The sequence below is a fragment of the Tinamus guttatus genome, unplaced genomic scaffold (genome assembly GCF_059628265.1).
Source record: "Tinamus guttatus ecotype Peru unplaced genomic scaffold, ASM5962826v1 Tinamus_guttatus_pri_ptg001129l, whole genome shotgun sequence".
Taxonomy (NCBI): domain Eukaryota; kingdom Metazoa; phylum Chordata; class Aves; order Tinamiformes; family Tinamidae; genus Tinamus; species Tinamus guttatus.
In genome coordinates, this window is record NW_028289663.1 from 46,055 (window position 1) to 68,525 (window position 22,471).

Consider the following 22,471-nt stretch of genomic DNA (forward strand, 5'->3'; position numbering starts at 1 on the left):
GCCGCCCATGCCAGTCAGAAGCTGCAGAAAGCCTGAAGCCTTCAAAATTGCATTTTGCATGATTGAGAAGCAAGGAAAAGGCAGAGCAGGGCTGAGGGAACAGAGAAGCTGCATTGAAGCAAGGATCTGCACAAACCCTAAGTTATTTTATCCTTCAAAGCCTGGGGCTGCTGCAAGCATCCAAGAGTCGGGAAAGACTCAGGACCTTGATGGTTCAACCTGTTGTTCCGGTCCCACCTTTTCCTATCACCATGTGTGCCCACAGGGAGCAAAACCAGCAGAAAAGTCAAGTCCAACTCGCCCGGTGCTGTTGCTTTGCTCTGCTGGACACCCAGGCTATCAGAGCGGGCAGGCTCACGGCCAGCCCAGGCTCATCCGGACGCTGCGATCCCTCCGGGCTCATCCGGAGCAGAGGACGGATAGAGCGTCTAAAGAGAGCAGAAGAGTCACATCACAGACTAGGTTGGCGGGGACACATCCAGTTAAAATCAACCTAGATGCAGGAGGAAACAACCTTCCTCCCTTTGAGGAGCAAGGTCGTTTCCTGACTGATTACCCATATACTTAAAGCCACAATCAGCCTTCAAGAAAAAATTAAAAACAAAAAGCTCCCTTACTCTTCTGTGCAGAGAGCAGCTAGTTTGAGATGCTCCAAGAGCTAAAGTAGCTGGTGGTGATTTTTTTTTTTCCTATCAGAGTGTGTAAATAAATACCAATATTCCAAACCAAAGACCTCCCAGGAACTAAGTATTATTTATCTTAAATTTATCTTAAAACTAAACATCTTTGTCACATATACATAATAACAAAGAAACAAATAGCAAAGGAGGAACTTGATTTTATTGTTTTTTTTTCCAAAGCGTTTGCATTATATACCAATTTCTAACAACAGTTTTCACAGTTCACTAGAGACATTGTCACAACAAGCTTTGCTCACGTGCCCACAGGTAACAGAAGGTACCACTGTCTCGCTGGGTGTTTTGGTTTCATTTATTCCTTGCAACATTGACCATTTTCAAGCCATATCAGGGAAATCCGCTGCTTCAGTGGGAAAAGGCACTTTTAAGGGAACAACATTTGAACAGAGAGTCTGAATTGGGTCTCTTTTACATTTTTACGTGGTAACTTAAGTGTAGCTACTGGCAACAGGCACTTTTAAGGGAACAACATTTGAACAGAGAGTCTGAATTGGGTCTCTTTTACATTTTTACGTGGTAACTTAAGTGTAGCTACTGGCAACAAACTCCAACATCTCACATTCATTCCTGTTACCAATTAGCGCATGACAGGACACTTGCTAAGGATTAACAAAAAAAATGCCTTTCTTATGTTATCAACGTGAGTATCTGCTTGTCAGCTATTGGCATTTTGCATCCAAAATATGTGAGAGAGACCACACACCCGACACGTCCACCCCGCTCGGATCTTGGCAACCACTCACACGTCAGCAGGTATCTCCGTGCTCGGCAGTTCATAACGCGCCTTGGGTGTCATTCCCGCTACGGATTTAGGCCTTTCCGGAGTGTCAATCTTCCGGGAACGCCGCAGCGGCAATGAGGCAGGACCGGGCACGCGGGGACAGCAAAGGGCTGGCACAGAGGGGCCCACTGCTGCAGTCTAGTGCTTTTAACATTAGAAGAATAGCTCTAGGAAATGGATCGTTCAGAATGATTGTTTGGCTGTTTTATCTTCTGCATCCTCACCTGCAGCCAGCAATGACCAGGGATAAGCCCAGGCTTATTTTTAGAGGGGGGTCTCTCACACTGAGCTCTTAAAGGAAGACAAGGCTAAACCAGTCTGTTTTGTTTTGTTTTTTGATTTTGGTTTCCTAATTAAGTACCTCTGAGGGATTTGACCTAAATCAGTGTTGCAAGGAATGAGGGCTACTACTCAAACACAAACCATCGTTAGCGACCCCGTTAAAATATCTCACATCTTCGTTACACCGAAGCAGCAGCTTTGTCGATAAACTGGGCCAGCTTCACATCTCTTCTGGTCAGTCCACCACAGTCGTGGGAAATAAGAGTTATCTGAACCTGTAAAAAAGGAATGGGCATGGATTAGAAGAGCCCTCCTGGTCTTGGTTGCATAGACTGATTGAGGGTTAATCCACACACTGGGTGCTCTGCAGTGAGCTGGTTTAACCAAGAAATAAAAGCTCTCCGCAAATAGGGAATTGAAGTCTTGCTGCTTATGTATTAGGAAATATTGTTGGTGAGGAGGCTTAACAGAACCTGAAGCGAAGTTCCCTGCAGAATGAAGCAGACTTGTCCTCTTGGATTTCATCCAGAAAGAAGTGTCCGATTAAACAACCCATTTTAACTCCATGTATCAGCGTCACCAAGAATTTGGTGATGTGGCCCCTGCGTCGGTCTGTTTAGACTGACACACACAACGAGCTGGGCACCTTCTCAGACATTTTACAGAGATTTGGGGAAAAGGAACGAGAGAAAAGGGAAGCCAAGAAAATCATTGAGAGTAGGTGCTCAGGACTCTGTCCAGTTGCCATTTAACTACCCTTTAAACCAGGTGACTGCAGGGGTTGCTGTATATTTTGCCAAGTTCCAAAACCAACAGCTCGGCACAATGAAATGAGAAGTATTACAAAATAAAAGTAAAGGGAGAGCAAAACTCCCCTGTACACACCTGCCTTTCATTGCATCACCTTTCGTTGCAGTATACTTTGTACCCTTGCAAATACAAGACCACCATCAGTTAAGGAATAGTATAAACAAATTTTACAAGCTGCTAGGTTGAGGCACAGTGGCCCACATTTGTCTAAAATAACAACAACAACAATAATTAAAAAATCAAGTCTAAATTTAGAATTTCAGGCTCCCATTTAGGGACTGATCTCCTGCTCCTCTGGCTCCTAACTTGTTGCTCAGAGAGGAATTGAAAGTTGCTGAGTGTTCACTAGCTTCCAAACAGTCATTTATTCAGGTTAAATAAGGAAGGGCTTAAAGGGCTCTATTTAATTCCTAAATCCTGGCCAGAAACGTTAAGTGTCAGTCCAAATCACGCAGCTGGTAGAAAATAATTGCAGAGAAGGACTCGGTTCCTTGTGCCATCTCACCACTGCAAACCTTGGAGAATATGTGTATTTTACTCATTGGAAGATCCCAGAGCTGGAGCACTCCAGAAGAACGTCCAACAAAGTGGTGAGAACATTCTCACACACAGAAAGAAAAGAGCTGGAGAAAAATATGTCGGAAAAGAAGAAAACCAAGACACCAACTCATTCCATCCATGAGGAGAATGGGGCTATCTCTGCAAAGATCATTTTTAAGCAACACGTCCTATTTCTGCCACTGTATGTCAGCTAAAAAGACAAAGGTGTAGAGCGTGTGCCACTATGACAGGGTCTTGGGCTACTTAATTCACAGTGACTGTAACCAAAGGTGGCGGATGTGTTACCTTGCTGTAGACATTAAACCATTCTGGGTGGTGATTCATCTTCTCTGCTTGCAGAGCGACTCGTGTCATAAATCCGAAAGCCTAGGAGAGAAGGAGCAAAGACAGAAACAGTCATCTATCCACCAGGACAACTGCCCCAATGTTACCCTGGCATCGAATCCGCCCAATTGCACCATCTAAAATCTGGATAGTCCCAGAGATGCTCCAGAACACAGGGCCTCATTTTTGCTTGCACGAAGGAGCGTTTCATCTCATGCCACCAAAGCATTTCCTGATGCAGAAATTATCCCCTTCACGTGCTGGTAAATCATTCTGCTAAATGTTCCTTACTCGGGGATTCAAAGCCACTGCATGGGAGCAACGATTTTACCTTTGACACCACAAGGTATTTTTGCCAAGCTGCCGTTTCTAGTTAAGCATCATGGCCCAGCAGTCTTATACTGGACAGACACCAGAAACATCCTTTCATGTAATTACTTGGCTGTTTATTTTCCGGGGAGGAAGAGAGGCAGCAGGTGGGTTTGGCACTCTGCTTCATGACCTCATATTTTACCTGAATCGGTTAAAATAGATTTCCCAGTTCTCTGCCCCTATATTCTGCACCACACATTTCTCCAGAAGGCAGCTTTTATCACAGCCTCAAGAAGAAAATAATAGGAGACTCTTGCCAAAATACTTAAATGACTACGCTACAAAGAAAACGAGGATGGCCATGCAAATCAGGAGTGCAATTATACTGTGGGGCCCAAAGGGCCTCAGTGCATGAGCAGAAAGCCTTAAAGTCAACGGGCTTTGCTCATGTTGTGCTTCATCCATAGGGCACAGGACCTAAATTAACATGCAGAACAAAAGTCACATCCACCTCTATGGTCTGGTTCATATTACAATACAACAGCCTCATCAAAAACCTACCTGATATAGGTAGTTTTGCAGTGCTAATTTACTGGAAAGAACATAGAGAGTCCACATTCCACCAAGCGATGGCCATTTCAAACAAACATGTGGTCAATGAATAACATATAATGGTTGATAATAGTTTCAGTCTTTTTGCCTCTCACAAATTGCAAAAAGCTTTAAGAAAAAAAGAATCCAGAGCCTGGATGAAGTATGACTTTGTTAGTCGCTTTGCCAGTCAAATGAATGCAAACGTTATAATCAGAGAAAATCATTCCAATGAGGTTTGTCATTTAGAAATCACCAAACTGTCAGCAATTAAAAAGCTTTCTTCTTTGACCCAAGAGCATTCCAAAATTTGGGAAACCTAACTTCCCTTGAAGCTCTCATTTGGTTTAATTTTACTTGGAGTGAACAATTATGCTTAAGAAATTTCAAATGTTTCAGCAACAAGCTTTGAAGCCGAAAGCTTCAAGTTGTGCGCTAGACGTTAGTGAGAAGTTGGAACACATATGCAAGAATTGCTCTGAAACTTATTTTATTTAAACTTTGTTAGAGTTGGCTTAATTGGAGTGCTATTTCCCACATTACAGCCTATACACGGAATTGTCCCAAAGGTTTGAAACAGTCAGCAATGGATCGGCGCAAGAAAACAAGGGAAAAAATAGATCAAATTTCTGAAAAACTCTCTCCTGACAAGGGATTGGTTTCAGGGCAGAGGATCCTCCCCAGGACAGGTCATCCTGCTTGTTCCTAGGACCCTAAGGCTGGAGATGCTGGAGTCTCCACAGGCAGTTTGTTTATAGGAAGGATGAAAAAAGGCACATATGTGGTGCGTACATATTGCCCTGCTTTACTCAAGGCAATTCTTTGGCATTGCAAATAAGTCAGAGCAACTTGCTTCTTATATTCGAGTTTATTTTATTTATACACAAGAAGAAAAAAATCTCCCTCTACAAAAATGAGCTACAGCTCTGCGGAGCAAATTTCACCCCTGCAATCTCCATTAAGGTCCTAAACACTTCCTTTGCCAATTAAATTAATTAGAACGCTATTGTTTACGAATCACCTTTATATTTGTAGAGCCGTAACCTTCCTTTTAGAAAATACGATTGGCACTGGAAGAAAAAGATATTTAGGTTTGATTAGCTATGAAAACACTATTATATAAAATCAGTTTGGACATTTCTTCACGTCTTGAAACTCGATCGGTAATTTGGTCTAATTGGTGATCAAGGAAACTATCTTGTGATCAGTTAAAGTAATTACCACATTCCGGCAACAAAACCAACCCTAATTTGAGAAGGAGTCTGCACTTCTTCAACTTTAATTAAAAATAATGAAAATTATTAAACAGTCTGCAGTGCAAGATCATTGTCAAGACTGCAGCAGTGGGTAGAGTTTATCAGAGCATCATACATTTCTTGACAGAAGGAGGACAAGTACTTTACTTATCACAGTAAGATCCAAAACATTCTTGACCTTAAATATACTAATGGTAGAGTTCTGTAGCCTCTTGGCCACTAAAGAGAACTTTTCCAGATCTTAACTTGGAAAACAGGGCGGAACAGAAGGATTCATGTGTCTTCCAGAAACCATGAATAAGTGTTTAAAGATGCTCAATGTATTAAATATTATATAACGTATCGAGCTATTTCACTAACAGGCATATTAAGTAAATATTGTCAAAATAATCTCCAGGTACTTTGGAGCTATTCAGGCTCAAATAACACCTGTAAATGTAGGTTAATCTAAATAAGTTCATCATAAACCCCAGCCAAGGAGGAGAGCAAAACCTGGCAAGAAATGAGGCGACAGGAGCAGGAAAAGCACCAAACAGAGCAACCCCAAACAGAGAAGATACCCTCCTGGATTCCTAGCAGGTCTTCTCCCTTCGCGTCTTGTAAGACCATCAAGGCAGGAACTGAAACTACTGGTGCTTCAGGTGCAACGGCGCTTTAAAACGTTTTTCAAATACTACCAGTCTTAGTGTGCCTGCATGAGATGAAAATCAGAGCTACTCTTGGAAGAATAACTTATACTAAGAAAGTGGGAAAAAAAGAATAAAAATAAAAAAAAAACTGTCATCTTGCTCAAGTAGTCTTTTGGGACGGGCCAAACCGCTTTTTAAAGTGACAAAAAATGCTACCACGAATGAGGCTCCATGCAAGTTGTGTTTCTCGAAAATGGGAAAAACAGAAGTGGGAGAAACGATGAAATTCCACCCGCCGCTCCGCACGGCACAACGCTTAGCGGCTCCGGGAGCCTCGCAGGATCCCTGGGCTAATCTGCTATTATTCTTCCTTTCACACTTCTTAAGCAAGGAATCAATTCATCTTAATACTTTTTAAACATGCTGCTTTTGCACTGCGCTTGCCAACATTATCTTGATGAGTTATACATCAAAGCAACGCAGGTCGATAAGTCGTGCTAATATATCACCCAACAGCGAGTCCCCAGTGACAGATTACTGCAGTGCATCTCCAGAACGAAGCAGCTGACAGTACTTTACACACACAAAAATGAAGATATTCAAGAAAAACAGCTGAGGGGCTCCACAGTATAACCGTGCTTTTTATTTATTTGTTTTAAAACGTGTAAATTTTGAAGACAGTACCCAGGCCGCTTCCATCTCCTGCAGCCGTTGAGCCAAGGAAACCATATGCTAATCACAAGTACATTAAGTTTCTGCCTCCCATCTGTCATTATAATGCTTGAGGCAGCATTAACCTCGACCCCAGGCAATGTAAGGGCTACCTGTCTTCCCTCCCACACCCATCAGGGCTACTTTGGTATCGGTTATCGGCAGGAAATGCATAAATAACCCAAATTATAGTGACATTGTCATATGTGACAATAAAGAACTTGGCTTAGCCCATTTCTTTTCCATTCACTCAAGTAAAAATGATCATCTCTGGGTTCCTCAAGCAGTTTTGAGGGCTTATCACAAAAACAAACTCAGCTTGCCCAGGTTCAGTCCCAAGCAGTATTTTTTTTTTTTTTTAACATATCTAGCTTGCATTACTACCTAACAGATAAAAGGTAAAACTCCTCAATGTCAAGCTAAATTGAGGTACCTTTCATAATGCTACTAGGGGGTTAATTTAATCTCATGCCGTTTTCTGCTGTGCTCACAAGAAACACCAAGTGTGCTTTATTTTAACTCAACCAACTCCATTAAAATATTTTTACCTTATAAATATGCAAAATCTTCTTATAGTCACATATTAATTTGAAAGTGACAATACGGTTAAAACACAAATGGAAAAGGAGGAATCCCATTCATATTTTAAAAGGTGAGAGCAACGCACAAGGACCACTATCCGCTCCTAGGAGCGCGTTCCCATTTTAGGATTCGCTCCCTTTGGTGCCATCGGTTCTCTGAACATTTTCCTGGGAAATTGAATCCACGTGGCGTTAGACATTGGGTGTCTTTATTTTCGGCCCTGTCTGGGTTTATACATGACATGAACCAGGGGAGCACGTTCCGGTTGCTCTTCTCTCTGCTCACGTCATTCCAGGAACCCTGGAACATTCCTTCCTAAGGATGCAACTAAATCATGTCCTAGAAACGCTCCATGGGCAGCCCCTTGGGCGACCCTGCTGCTCTGGGCTGCCCTGAGGGCCTTTCCCTGCGCCCCCCCTGGGCCCAGCTCATCCCGCTGCCAGAGCACGCTTGGCCTTGGCCAAAACCTTGACATTTTGCCCAAGTTTCCCTGCTACCTCCTCTTCAGGATCTTGTTACTCCGATCATTAACACATCCAATGCTCCCATTCTCCTGCTCAGGGGTGGAGGGAAAGGCTGGAAGTGGAATCCTGCAGACATATAGACAAGCACCAAGATGCCATTTCTGTCTTAAAGAAAGAAACGTGGCACCACAAAAAAAAAAAAAAACAAACAGAAAAACCCTACAACCTCCAACTTAATTGTCCACATTCTTCTGCATTTACAACAACCTTTCAGAAAACCAGCGCTGGCAGCTCGCACGCCACACGCGTATCCGCACGCATCCTTTCCAACAAAACGAAGCCTCGCTTTGCTCTTCAAAATAAAGTTACCTATTTATTAACTTAAAAACAAAGTTTCCTATTACAGCTGCAAACTCCAAACTGTGACTTACATGTTAGATCTGCCACAATGTGTGAAAACCTTCACCCTATGTTCTGCAAAAAAGGCTGTTTCTGTCTTGCAACACTTGTTTACAATTATGTCAGTGAAGAAACTAGCTAGCCAGCTCTATATCAAACATTTCTGACAGCAAAAGCACAAACACTGATCTATTCTAAGTAGCTTGCCACTCTATGTAATCTTGGAAGAGGCATTCTTGCCTTTGATTCTGAAAATGTTTATATTTCATACATTATGCAAATAGTTTTTATATATTAAGAAATAATGCAAGCAAAGCTCAAGTTAAATTAAATTCTTCAACAATAACTTTGCCAAAGCACTGATTTTCCTATAAAAAAAATTATTCCAATTTGTTGATCTTACACTGGATGAAACATACTGTAACAATCTTCATAATTTATGTCCTGTTGGGACACTATGATTTAAAGTAACATAATACAGACCCGCATCACTGCTAATTTAAACCACCTGACCAGATAAACAACAGTTTCCCCTTCCCTCTTCACTGAGGGTATTTCTGTTTATTGTCATATGATTTACCAATTTGAAGAACACGCAGAATAAGTAGAGGCAAAGGGAACTGGAGCTCTGAGGCCTTTCCCAAACTGGGGTGTTTTCTCGCACAGGTACCGGGACAATGTCAAGAGCTGCAGGAGATGACAGAGGCAATTCCAGGAATTCTGTCCTTGGGAAAAAGCCCGGGCTGCTCAGAGAGAAGGATAGTTAAAAACGACTCCGTGCGATCACAACGAGCGGCAGCACAAGAAGCTCAATGGCTCCAATGCTGCTAAAGATGCATTTCTCCCAAATAAATTTGGGCCAAATTTTATCTCCCAAATTCCACAGGAATGACAGGGTTATCCCAAGACAGGTGCGATCACAGTGTGCCCCATAAGAGACTCAACAGGCCTGAAACGAGTACAATTTTTCTTTTAAGGCTGAAGGATATGGAGAGTCAATACAAAAAAGCAATAGCAGGGAGGTATAAAGAGTTTTGACTCACTCTTAAATCCTGCATCCTTGATCTGCTTTAATCTACCCCTCACATTCACTCATGTGCAAAATGCACTCAAGGGCAACCTGCACAAGAAGTCTCACCTTTCCCGTTTCTAATTCTGCTTTTATCGGTCTTTTCATAACTCCTGAATTCTGACTTGTTTTTCTATTAGTGGTGATAATATGATAAAATGTGTTACATCTATTACCTTCTTCCTCTTCATTTTTACTTTTCCAGCAGCCCCTGTGTTATCTGAGGACCATTTTCCCTATTCTCGTTTTTATTGCAATAAGTGATTGCACCTGGACTTCATGAGCAGAAAGCAGATAATACACCCTGCGATTCAATGAACAGATTCCACGTCCAATTTAATCATCTGTACCACCAAAAAGATTTATAAGCTCGATTGAACAAAGTCAGAGAACACGGAGATGTCGTAAACCAGCACAAAAACTTCTTTCTGCTAGTGATAAAAATTTCAAACCATCTAAGCTCCACCTTATGAGAAGAGATATTCCTTTGCTTATAGGCATATAAAAATAATTACGGATGCCTGTAAAGACTTATGCAAAAATAAGTAAAGGTCCTAAATTTAAAGGTGCAGCTAAAGCTTGAACAAGGTCCCAGGAGCCCCTAACAAGGGGTCTCCTCCGAGGCACCATCTGCTCTGCAGCGGCTGCAGCATCCGCTGGGCACCCCCAGACCGCCCTTACTGCCAGTTTTGGCAATATATAAATAAAAAATGAACATAAATAAAAAAATATAAATTTTATCAATATATATCCATATCTCAACTTTTTAGAAAAGTACCTGAAATATTTTTTCCCCTTCAAGCTCTAGGCAAATGCATCCTCGTAACATTATTTATTCAAAAATCAGCTTCAATCAAGTTTTAAATATCTATATTGACTTTTATCAAGCTATACTTGCCCTTCTCCTTTACAGTATTCTTACTCAACAGAGGGGAAAAAGGCAGAAAATAATCACAGCTTTCTGGATTGAACTTGAGCACAGAAGAAAAACTCCAGCCTCGCAGTCAGATAAATATTGCCCTGCTCCTCCCAAGCCATTTCCTTGCACTTGAAAATGGAATAAAAAGGTTGCACTTAGGAGGTTTACACCAAATAAAATGGCTATTTAAAGAAACATGATTTTTTTAAAATGAGCTTTTTGCACCCTACCTGAAAACATTAAACAACACAGTGAAGCCTCCATTAACTGAGCACCTGCTAAAGCAATCAGTCATTTAAAATAATAAACTCCCTTGGCCATGCAACTGAAAGAACAATGATAATTTCACTTGTTAAAGCAAATGCTCGGCCCAGCAAATCCAAACTCTAGCTGTACTGTAATAAAGTCCTCAAACAAAACACCGTAAAAATAAACTAGTAATAAGATGCAGTTAGTTCCCATTCTAGCCTTTTGAATTCATGCACCTGAGTCTTCTGTTAAGTCACTCTACTAACCTATGGGCTTCATATTGCACAAATATGCTGGCACTTGGATGTTAAAACATCCTTGATCACAGTTCTAGCCCATAGCATAAAGCTATTGGAAACTGGACCAAATGTGAATTAATTTAAGCAAATGCTTAACTTCAAAAATGTGTTCAAATCCTCTGATTTTTATAGCGCTCAGGTGTTTTCTTGAATAGAAAGCTCTGCGAATTGGTCCAGAAGAACAGGGAAGTTCATTATCCATTACACACATTTTGGATAAAATGGACTTGGCCATGGCAGAAACACTGCTCTTTTTCCAAAGCTTCTTTTTACTTGTACACAAAGGAATGATTTCATTCTGTAGACATGAAAATGAAGTTCATACGCCATACATGTTGCTGATAACATAGGGAGCACTCAGACAAATTCTCCTTAGTTTTCTGGCCAAAATTACACATACTACCAGTTTAATATCCAAAATATTCTCTGCCGAGTATCCAAGGCAATTGAAGCATCCTGCCTCTGATAATCCTTTAAATCTCAACCATTTATGATCCTAAGAAAACATCAAAGAGTGATAAGAAAGCCATTGCTTTATGATGGATTAAGAGAAGAAGCAACTGGTCCCACGGTCATTTCACATCTCTGCCTGTCCTCTTACCACGAGGCTGAGCCTTTTTGTTTTGAGCTGTTTTTTAAAAAACAGATAGAGCACAAGGAACTCAAGCACGTGATAGAGGAATCGCTGAGGATGGAGGTGTGAGGACTTCAGAGAGGTGCTCTAACGGCCTCTTGGCCAAGCCAGAACCCAAGAAAAGATCTAAAGCCACGAATAGTGTGTGCTCTTAGGAAGACACACGGCAGGGATGCAGCCAGGGAAGCACTGCATCCTACCAAGCTGCTGAAGACATCACATGAGATGGCCAGGAGGAGCCTGGAAAAGGTTGGTGCCTCTTCAGCAGGTTAGATGTGGATGCAGTGACCTCAGCAGGAGCTTCATCAGGGCCGGCAGGGCTGGCTCCTGTCCTACACGGCAATAGGATGTAAAGGATACAGGGACACCAGAGCTCCTCCGGGCAAGCCGCACTGCTTGTACCCGGGGGCATCCTGCAGCAGGACAAACACTCATTCTTACCCTCCAGTGCAATTTCCTTTAGAAATACAAACGAGCACAGTGTGAAGTCAGGGAAACCCTTTGTACGCCTCTATTTTTATTTTTCTAAGATGAGGCATTAAAGGAAGCACGCAAAAACACAAGCCCTGAGCTGGGGGAGCTTAGAGTATTTTTGCACATCTTGGTAACACGCAAGTGTGTATTTAACTACCTATTGTTACTCCCATTGCAGCACGATGAAAAATCACACCCGAGCACAAAACGAACCAGGACCTTTCCCCGCGCACCGAGGAATATGAAACATTTTCCTATAAAGCACCCTGAGCCATAAATAAGCAGAGCGGGGCGGTGCTGACTCAGCACTGCCAAGGCCAGGCGTTAGCCCCCGGCTCCTCGCTGCACGCCAAGTTCTTCAGCAAAGGATTGTGAAAAACCCTCAGAAAAGCACCTCGGGTTTTCCAAACACCAGCAACTTCATCGAGCCCAACAAAATTAAGGGAAGAAAATGGCAAATAGTGAGAAAGGCACAAAGAGGAGGCGGAGGAAGAAGAGGAAGGGAGACTCTCCCCCAACAACCTATTTGAGGCTGGTTTACAGCTTTATGAAAGACGAATGAAAAATTATACTCACATCACACTGATAAACTGTGGGGCTGCCAGTGGCTTTTCATAGCAGATGTAACATTTTAGCAAATGTGATTGTTTGTGAAAGAAATAATTCTGATCAAAAACGAAATTGCAGCCAGCCCAAGCGCTGCACTTTGTCACTCTAATCCAGCCTGACAGGAAGCAGTAAGTGGAGATTCCTACTGTGAAAGGAGCAGATGTGAAAGGTCAGCGTTGGCCTGGAACTTCAAACCCGTTAACGTGTAAAACAGTGTGCATTAAAGCCCGAAACAGCTACCCGCCGGATTAACGGATGTCCGCTAAGCGGGTTTGATGTGCTTTTGGCAAGTAATGGTTAATTTTTAAATAGGCGCATTGCAATTTTATTTTATTTTATTCTACCAGCCTGGGTCCATTTTTAATTACAATTGCAGAGCATAATTTCCCAAAGCGTGTTTCTCCTTCTTACTTTTTTGGAGGAGGACTACTAGAAAGTGAGAACTGCTGGGGTTCTTTACGGTTTTTAAATGGAGTCAGGCTCTGTTCCAACTGCAAGGGGAGGCAAGAGGTTAAACACAATCAAGCTGTAGAGATGTGCTCTGCACATCTACATCAGCATCTTTCCCGTGCCCCCATACAAATAAATTTTAATGCATAAAGTTACAAGGCATGAGGTTTCCTGGACTGAAAAGGTAGAAGAAATTGTTCAGAGTGTCCATCTTTACAAAAGGCAACATAAATCTTATTTACATTTTCCCAAATGAAGTGGTCCAGTGAAATTCAGAACCATTACCACATTTGCCATAGCTCGTTTAAGAAAGAGTCCAAACTTTAGCTAAAATCAGCTGACCGCTCACGTCTGCTACAGGCTGCCTGCATGGCTGATATACAGTTTGTCCAGTTTAACCCAAACAGAATGAATAATCATTATAAATCCATTTGTGCATTGCATATCGCTGAAAGGAGGAGAAAAATTTCTCCTCCTCAAATCTGCAAGAATGCTTGTGAAATCTAAAGGGCATTGACAAATAATTTATTTTTATTCAGATTTATGCATGAAATAAGCATAAGGCAAATGCTGTCATATTTTTTACTTAAGCAATAATAAATCCATCTTTTAGGGAAAGCATTCGCAGCGCAGCCAACTGGAGAGCAGCCCAAAGATCACTTGGACAGCCTGAAGCTTAAATCTACACACCCCAGGTCTACGCCGTGTGCCATACTCGGCAACGGGAGATGCAGTTTCCCCCATAAACTGCCAACAAGGCACAGAAAGAATTTTGAGGCGAAATAGGGCATTGCTCATCAATAAAATTACTGTTCCTCATCACAGCAAAAGTCATAAGAAAAAGTCATCATCCTCATGACTAGGCTTCACGAACGAAGATATGGGGAAAAATTAAAGCAGTGCAAATGGGGCTTCTACAACACCTAGGAAGGGGCATCTTGGATTTCACCTCCGCTTCATCCTACAACGGCCAGGGGAGAACCCTTCAGTTCTGCTCACCTCATCGTACAGGGTTTAAGATGGAGGGAAGAGACAAGAGTTAGGGGGAAGAGTTAACATGGCTTTATCCAAAAACCAGAATTTACCAGCAAAGCGGTCCCTAAAGAAAGGGAGGGTACGTAAACAGTTTAAAAGGATTCCACTTAAGTATCATTAATATTGGGATGTTTTTAATAATGCCAACAGCCTGCAATGGTGACGATATAACAGTGACACTGATGCTGTTCCGAACGCGCTCCGCTGTGCTCTGATCTGGACACACGGACCCAAGGCAAAGGGGTGACCAGAGACCCAAGAGTAAGAGGAGGAGCAACCACAACTTGTCACCTGCCCAACTTTTATCTGGCAGAAGTTTCTGATATGCATTATAAAAGCAAAGGTTTAAGGAGCTAGAAGATAAAGCATTGGTTCCCTAGGAGTACAGAAGTATTAAATGGGGAAATATCTGATTAAAACAGGCATAACTGGCTTGCTGTTAAAGCAAAGCAGGTTTTATAGTAATATAGTTGCCCAGATAGTTGAAGAGAGGCTAAACTTAAACTACTGGCTGCTGATGAGCTAAGGCACCGACTTTTAAAGTAGAGAAAATGTAGGTAAATATAAAGCATCAGAGCAGAAGTGTTCTGGAGCACAGAGTGACTTGCCCTGTGCTCTTGAACCCGCCACCAAGCTGGCCACGAGAAGAAAATAAATCCAGCGCTTCCCAGCGCCAGGACTTCATTTCTACCTCAATGCAAACAGATTAAATATTTCCATCACAAAGAGCTTTCCAGCTCTGCTGCATTTCTCAGCAGCAGCAAAAAACACCAGTTGCCAGTTCGCTGGAATCATTACTGGAAACAGGTTATGCGGACCTGGCCACCACTGTCACCTCCTCCTCCTTTAAAGCCCGGGAAGGAGGACCTCAAGCTTCCAAAGGAGCCACCTGCCCGGAGCCGGGCTGAGCTCGGAGCTCATCGGAGCCGCTGCCATGGCGGGAGGAGGAGGGCAGCCAGGCCCTGCAGCTGCATCTCGACCCGTGCGACCTCCTGACTCAGAGGCAAGAGGGTTATTTACCAAGTCAATCACTAATATAAACTCGAGGAAGGTGTGATCATCTAGGAATAATATATTTTTTTACTACGCTCAGTTCTGAGCCAGCGGAGCCAGTTCATTCGCGCCGGTTTAGCCCGTGAGTTAACCTCGGCGAGTCCTCAAAATTTCACTATCAGTTTCTAATAAAAGGGAAACGTCAACAGGCAGATAGGCCAGAAATTCATTATTTTCAGATACAAAGATTTTCTCAACTCTGTAAACCCACTCATAAATCATTCTGATTTATTGTAAATCGGTTATTGTATTCATAAACATGGGGAAGTTAGTGAACAACGTTAACTACCAGCAGAAATACTTTCATAATGTTGCAGGTGCACAAATCACAGCATATGGGAGAGGACTCAAAGGATAATGGAAAACGAAGCAGTCTAGGAAAGTCTATATGAAAAACAGCACTTACCGAGATGGATAAAAATAAAATCAATTCTTTTCATTCAACAGGTAATATAACATAAAAGTCTAAAAAGAGGGAGCAAGCAAACATTACATTATACATATAAAAAATGCCCCAAACAAATGAAAATGGGTCTGTGCATTGGGTAGCCCAACTGACAATAACAGACTCATGTTGCTCTTGCTTTGAGGTTAAACAAAAGCGACATAAGCTACACCTGAAACCAATCAGTACGGAGGCTTTGAGAAGATTCACACGCGAGGACTAAATTTGTCACAAATGGGTTGGTTTCCGATCCTAATGTAGCCAACTTGCTTTATTCTGACCTCCATTTAACAAATCAACTTAATGGGCACTGGGAGTGCTATAAAACTTAACAATGGAGTGATTTTAACTTTTAAAATATAGTTATGAAGCAAAATGTTGGAGAGCTCCTTCAATACTGGAAATCAAATTAAATCTAGACATTTTTTAACAGTCTTGACAGATATAATCCTAGTTACCATGTAAATTTATGGTAAGCTGCTGTGATATTAGCCACAGGTGCTACTTTTAATATATGGCCCGCATCTGGCTGGGAATAAAGTTACTCCGAGGACTGAAAATGACCTCACTATCAGACAATGGAGAAGAAAAAAAACCAAGACCACTGTGGCATATAAAAAGCTGGAGATGTGGTCCACAACTGAATATTTTAAATAAAATTCTTTTCAACTCTGCAGATTGTAGGTTAAAGGATATTATGTTTTCAATGCACAAAAGGCGTGGACATGTTTGGGCCCAACAGCCAAAAGATTAAGTATATAAAACAGCAATGAAACTCACTGCCTACGCATATAAAAACAAATTTTCCGATCTTTGATCAACGCACAGGACAAAGCGACGCACTGGGGTTGGAAAAGGAAGTTTTGACACAGATTACATTCATGGTGTTATTGCACAGAGCTGAAGTAGCTGCAGCAACCAGCCCAGCACTGACTGCATAGAATCTGCGCCCGCTGCTCCAGCTCCTTAGGGAAAACGTGATGAATGGCCCCAAAGAGCTTTGCGGGGTAAAGGTACCTCAAGACAAGGACCCAGGCAAGGGATTTTCACCAAGTAAAGCGATTAAAACAAATCAAGAATTTCACTGCATATCCTACTGAATTAGTCTGGATATATAACCATATTATAACCGTGATATACAACCACATGCAATTTAAAGGGACAAAACGGAGGGTAGGTCTTCCTATGGCTAAAGGAAAATAGCTGGCATTGCAATGAGGGGGAAAAAAAGGTATTGGTTATTCTTTATAGCACTGTGTTCTGTTGGAGTTTAGAGTTTATTCTGGATATCAAGGAAAAGAGCTAGCAAAATCAGGAGGAAAATGCAAAGTGAGAATGATTATTTAACAGTGATAGACTTTTTGCACATCTTTTTCAAAAAAAGTTCCCAAAAAACAAGTTTCCATGCTCACGACGAAACACGGGTGCTTTGACTCTCACTATGCAAAGTTCTCCAGAGCATTTCCTTACTGTCCCCTCTGCTCATCTTTCAGCTGTGTCCCATGTCACCAAACATACTGAAAATATATTTAAAAATAACTCTAAGAAGTTTAAGGCACTGGATTTCCTGTCATTTTCTAAAACGACATTAGAGGTCTTATACACCTATGCAAATACCCTGGGCTTTTTTGAAATACTCTAGATGAAATTATAAAAGCTCTCACTTAAAAATTATCCCATAACAGAAAGCAGCTGTAATTACTGAGCCTGCCCATCAGCAAAATGCCCACCTTTTTAATGCTGTAACCACATTTTCTGCCTTTGCAGATTAACGAAGGAAATGCAATCACACAGGCAGTTGCCCTCCAAAGCCTCTGGTCAAAATCAACCAAATTTGACAAGAGCCACGGAAGTTTCAAGGCTACAATGCTGCATCTTGGTGACAATTAGAGCAGGAGGCCAAGTGTGGGCTCAGCCCTGTTCTTCTCTGCTTGTCTGTGAAGGAAGCAGCATCTACGGGGCTTGAAGATGCTCATCCATGTTCTGCCTCCTGCTACCTCTGAGTCTGGATGAGAAACATTGCGAGGGAGAAGAGCTGGAGTTATCTGAGCAATGACAAAGAGAGACAGGAGCATGAATCCCCAGAAACCTAAGTTTCACTGGTTTCATTGCTCCCAGAGGGGTTTTCTGTGTTCTGCTGCTTCCTTATCACTGATAGGTCTGTCCATACAACCCCAGCAAGAAGCTAACAGGACTGGCTAGAAAAAAAAAAAAAAAAGGCTCCCTGATCAAGGCAGAAAAAGATCACCAATTTTTGAATTACCTGCAAGCACAATTTGCAAGAATGGGCAAACCGTTTTCAGCAGAAATTCTGGATTTTAGGCCAAGTCTGTCCCCTTTGCATGATCACCCCTGAAGTTTAGTGAGGTGGAATACTGAGAAAATTCCAGGAAATTCCCCAAGAGAGAGGTCAGGACACAAGAGTGTGCAGCAATTCTACCACCCCCTGACTACTGACTTTCACACACTTGTCCAGTTTGCACTTCCCTTTCTGAATCTCAGAACTATAATTAGTAAAACTTACTGGTACAGTTGGAAAGTGCCAATTATATTTCTATCCTGGTTCTGGATTTAGTTCTGACAGACTGGAAACAAACTGCCTGCTCTGTAGCTGGAAGATAAGCATGTTGTTGCAGTCGCACAGAAACAGTAGTTAACAGGCTTTAAAACATGTCTTTTTGGTGATACAAAGTAGCCTGAACGCTCTGATCCCATTTTTCTTCTTCCCCTCTCCCAGAACAGTTGCCCCCAAGGAGGTCTTAAAAGCCAGATCCTCAGATCTCTCTTCTCTGCCAGTTCCCAAAGGAGTAACTGAGGGAAAACACAAGAGGAAAAGGGGCTGCGACCCTAGCCCTGGGTTGGGCTGCCTTGGTGCCAGTCAATGGCTAAAGAAAGTTCACCTGCAGACAAAAAACAGACTATTAAATAAACTCTGATATCACTGTAAAGTTTTGGGTGGCTCCTCTTCACCCAGAACCATCTCGGGGTTATGAGATCTGCTGGGGACCAGTCCAAGCCCATCTCCTCCCATTTCTCCAAGGCCTCATTCTCAAAGTCAGGCCTTGATGAAGCAAAAAGCTCTTCAAGAGCATCCAGAACCTGCTCACAGCAGTTGAGCTGCAGGACCACATTGTGGTATGGGGGACGCTGAGCACTGACGCTGCCTTTGCCAGGACAGCAGGACGAGAACGTGCCAGCCACCCACAGCAACGCAGTCAACCAAGGGCTTCACACGGGGACTTCAAACCCTTTCCAACTTGTCTGAGAGAACTGGATCCCAAAAGCCCGTTTTCATGAAAATGTATCTCTCCAGAATAACAAACAGCATCAGCAGTTTTAAGCTCTGTGTTGCAAAATAATTCTGTAAGCCAGAAGTGTCATTAGCTTGTCAGTGACTAAGAAGGCAGCCCATTTCTGATCGCTTTTAACCAAGCTAATCTCAGCCTGAAAGCTTCAGGAATCTAAATAACTCTCGTTTCACAGAAGTTTCATTTCATTCTCATGCTGAAAATAATATACATAAACCAAGTTCATGTCTACACATTTGCATGACTTTATAATAAAAGTTGTGTTTATATTCTTAACATCTGTTGACATACACAGACTTTGTAAACCTGGCATAGATTTTAAAGACACAGAATTTTCCATGCATCATGAACATTATCTGTGAGAAGCAATAAAAAAGCAATGAGTACATTAATCATACCACTCTCATCTGCAAAACATAAATCTGAAATACCTTTCATGTCAGCTCAACTCATTCTTTACACACCTGATTTTATGCCATCTGTAAAAGTGCAGAATGAAGAACACGGAGGAAATTATATTTCTCAGTTCTCTGACTTTTACTGAATACTCACACTTTAAATACTGTAAACAGAAGATTTATTGTATGAAATAAAAGAAGTTTTAGAACCTAGAAGTTTGCTCCTTTCATTACAAAACTAAACTCTCCCATACTACAAAGCAGGTAAATAGCTCTAGTTTTGTCATGTGTTTCCTGAGTTGTAATAAACATTATTTACTTAAGAGTATTATAACTTTAAGTAAGCATACACATGCATCAATTCATTTCAATTCATTTCCAGCTCCAATTTCCAAAAAGGCAAATACTTGCTCTCTGCCACCCAGCTCAGAGTATCCTAGCTGGAAATCACACATTAAGGCCCTTCCCTGGGATTGCGACACCACAAGCAGCTTCCACCTTCTGCAACTGCAAATGATGACACTTCATCCATTTTCTCAAAAAACAGTAAGTGATATTCTGCCTTCAGATACTCACAAATAGCCTTGATCCCAATTAAAGCTAGAAAGAATCCGCTCTCTGCTTGTTTTCCCTGCTGGATGCACCACATGTTGCCATGAAAACATTAAATTTTGAAGCCAGCTCCCAACTTCTGCTGACACCATTCTCATGTTCTCCCTTAAAAACAAGGAATGTGAAGGGCAAGCTAGAGGGGAACACAGACTGTACCAATACCTTCCAGCCAATAAAGTGGCTTGCTTTTTTGGGTCTGCCATTTCTACAGGGATAGGTACTGGAAGTATAAACATCCACTACTGCAAAACTACTTACTAATATTTAAATTAGTATTTAAATAAACATAATTTCCTATACAGGCATGTTTGTTAATCTTTAAGTTAGACAGACATATGAATACCTTTGCAATTTGTAAGACAAATCTACTAGAATAAAAAAAAAAAAAAAAAAAAAAAAAAAAGGAAGAAGAAGAAATGGCCAAAGCAATGAATTTTCCAGCTACCTGCTGGTGGGATATTGATTTGATGATTTGTCTCTTGATATGTCTGCCAGTACAGTAATGCATCTGATCAAAGCAATTTAGCATATTTACAGTATGCAAAAATATTTTCTATTAACTCTTAAAAAAACAATGTCTAGCCTGCTGAAGCAGCAAGGTGTTTGGCTGGGTCCTGTCAGGGTTCAGGGACACGGTTTCATGAATATTCCAAGCCCAAAGGATGAAATCTCAGCTCCTCTTCCACGGGTTTCATTTAGCTTCTCAAGGTCAAACCTGCCGCGCTCTCTTGGTTCTTCCAGTTCTCCTGGCTGCCTTCACGTGTCACCAAGGTTTCATGTGAGCTTCCTCTCCCGGGCTCAGCTCCTTCGCTGCCCCGTGATTTGTTACACGATACGGTTTAATTTGTTCTATATTAACTTTCAGGTTTAAAGTGCAATCCAGGAAAAAAAAAAGCACCGAGGACTCTGTGCTCTCTGGAACGGCTCTGTCCTGCTTGTGGGCTCAGTTTTGTTTTCTCTGCTCCTTTCACCTCGCTCAGAAGGGCCGGGGAGCACTTCTCACCTTCCCTCTACTCATCTGGGCTTCCCTCACTATGACACTACTACTACAGGAAACAGCAAAGAGAAAGAGCCAGCGTTGCAAATCGTTGTTTATCTAGCTTACTATTGATTTCCTAAAGATCTCCGAGCTTAAAGCACAGCCATGTAAATAAACAGTTCACAGCTCACTTAGTCCCTACATACACCAACAAATACCAGTCTGGGGGTCTGCTGCGTCCTTCCAGCAGCGGAGGAAGAACCACCTTACCTGAGCAAGTCACCTTAATGAAACCCTGTTTCCCCTCACACCTGGGAACACATCACCTACAAAAATTAAATAGAATGGGAATTGCTTTCTTTCACTTCCCCCATTGGAAAATGGCCTGTATGGGGAAATGAAAGAAAGCAATTCCCATTCCAATGCCCAATGTAAATACTAGAGAAGTAAATAGTATTCACTCAGAACATTTCACTGTTACTTCAGCCAGAAAAACAAAAAAAAGAAACTTGAAAATATCTGAATTTATGGCACAGGACCAAAGGGAAGAGGAACAGCAGAGATAGGACACATCAGAGCAAACTTTCAAAAGAGGTCAGCACAGAAATCTAATTGAAATGGTAACCACATGCTATAAGTATTCACCTTATGGCAGTAAATCCTTAAATCTGAACCTACACATGCTAAATAGACTATACGAAAGGTGTAAATAAATATTACTCTTAATTTAAGTTTTGGGGAGAAGTTTCTGTTCTTACACTTACCCATCTTTTTTTCCAGTGCTTACAAGACAAAAATGAATCACACTATCCAACAACTAAGTTTTCTATTATTAATCTAGCAGTGCTAATAATTATATGAAAAAAATCGGAATCAAATATTATTTGTCTAATCCCATAGTACCAACCCTGACCTCAATATTATAATTAAGAAAATGTGATATTAGAATATATCTATCACACAAATACAAAATGGAATTTATTTATTCCATCTAGTAAGATCAGAATCAGAGAACAATCCACCTAGGCAAATCTAACAATGTTTGGCCTCAACAGGACACTCCCAAATTTCTGAATACAAATATTTTCCCATCAAGATTACATGGAAATTAAACTAATTATGTTTCCTTTATACTAACAGTGGTATATAACAATAATTACCTGATTAAAATTTTTGAAATTGAACTCTTTGTAGATGGCATCTCTTTCGCCTAGCTCAGACCAGCCTGAAGCCTTAAGATCCAGTAAAACTTGGTTCCTTTCCTCCGTTGTCAACCAGTGAGACTGTGAAGACTATTCAGGAGAAGAAAAAAAAGAAAATAAGAAACACTCCATAAGTGAGGCTGAGGTCCTATTTTATACAATACTAAGAAAACCACATGATGAAACTGTGGTTATTATTGTAGAAATGTAAATGTTCAAGAAATAAGAGGTGTAAAAAAAAAAAAAAAAACCACTATATGATTCGTTAGTTTTGATAATTTCTCAGACCAGCATAATTCAATTTACTTGAAACAACCAAGAAACACTGTTTCTGTT

The 22,471-nt window shown here is 41.4% G+C and overlaps 1 protein-coding gene across 1 annotated transcript; it reads right to left on the reverse strand.

Annotated features, from left to right (window-relative positions):
- Positions 1 to 1,929: 1,929 nt before the first annotated feature.
- Positions 1,930 to 22,241, reverse strand: LOC148590738 (pterin-4-alpha-carbinolamine dehydratase 2-like). The gene is made up of 3 exons (XM_088538646.1): positions 22,094 to 22,241; positions 3,418 to 3,498; positions 1,930 to 2,036 (listed from the first exon to the last, which is right to left on the reverse strand). The coding sequence occupies exons 2-3, from the start codon at positions 3,484 to 3,486 to the stop codon at positions 1,941 to 1,943; spliced, it is 165 nt and encodes a 54-aa protein (XP_088394772.1). The 5' UTR covers positions 3,487 to 3,498; positions 22,094 to 22,241; the 3' UTR covers positions 1,930 to 1,940.
- Positions 22,242 to 22,471: the final 230 nt, after the last annotated feature.

Bases quoted from the DNA above. Each gene is read 5' to 3' on its own strand.
- LOC148590738 (XM_088538646.1), bottom strand. From the start codon at position 3,486: ATGACACGAGTCGCTCTGCAAGCAGAGAAGATGAATCACCACCCAGAA. The intron at 2,037-3,417 runs GTAACACATCCG...CCTTTTTTACAG, and splicing joins GGTTTAATGTCTACAGCAAG to GTTCAGATAACTCTTATTTC.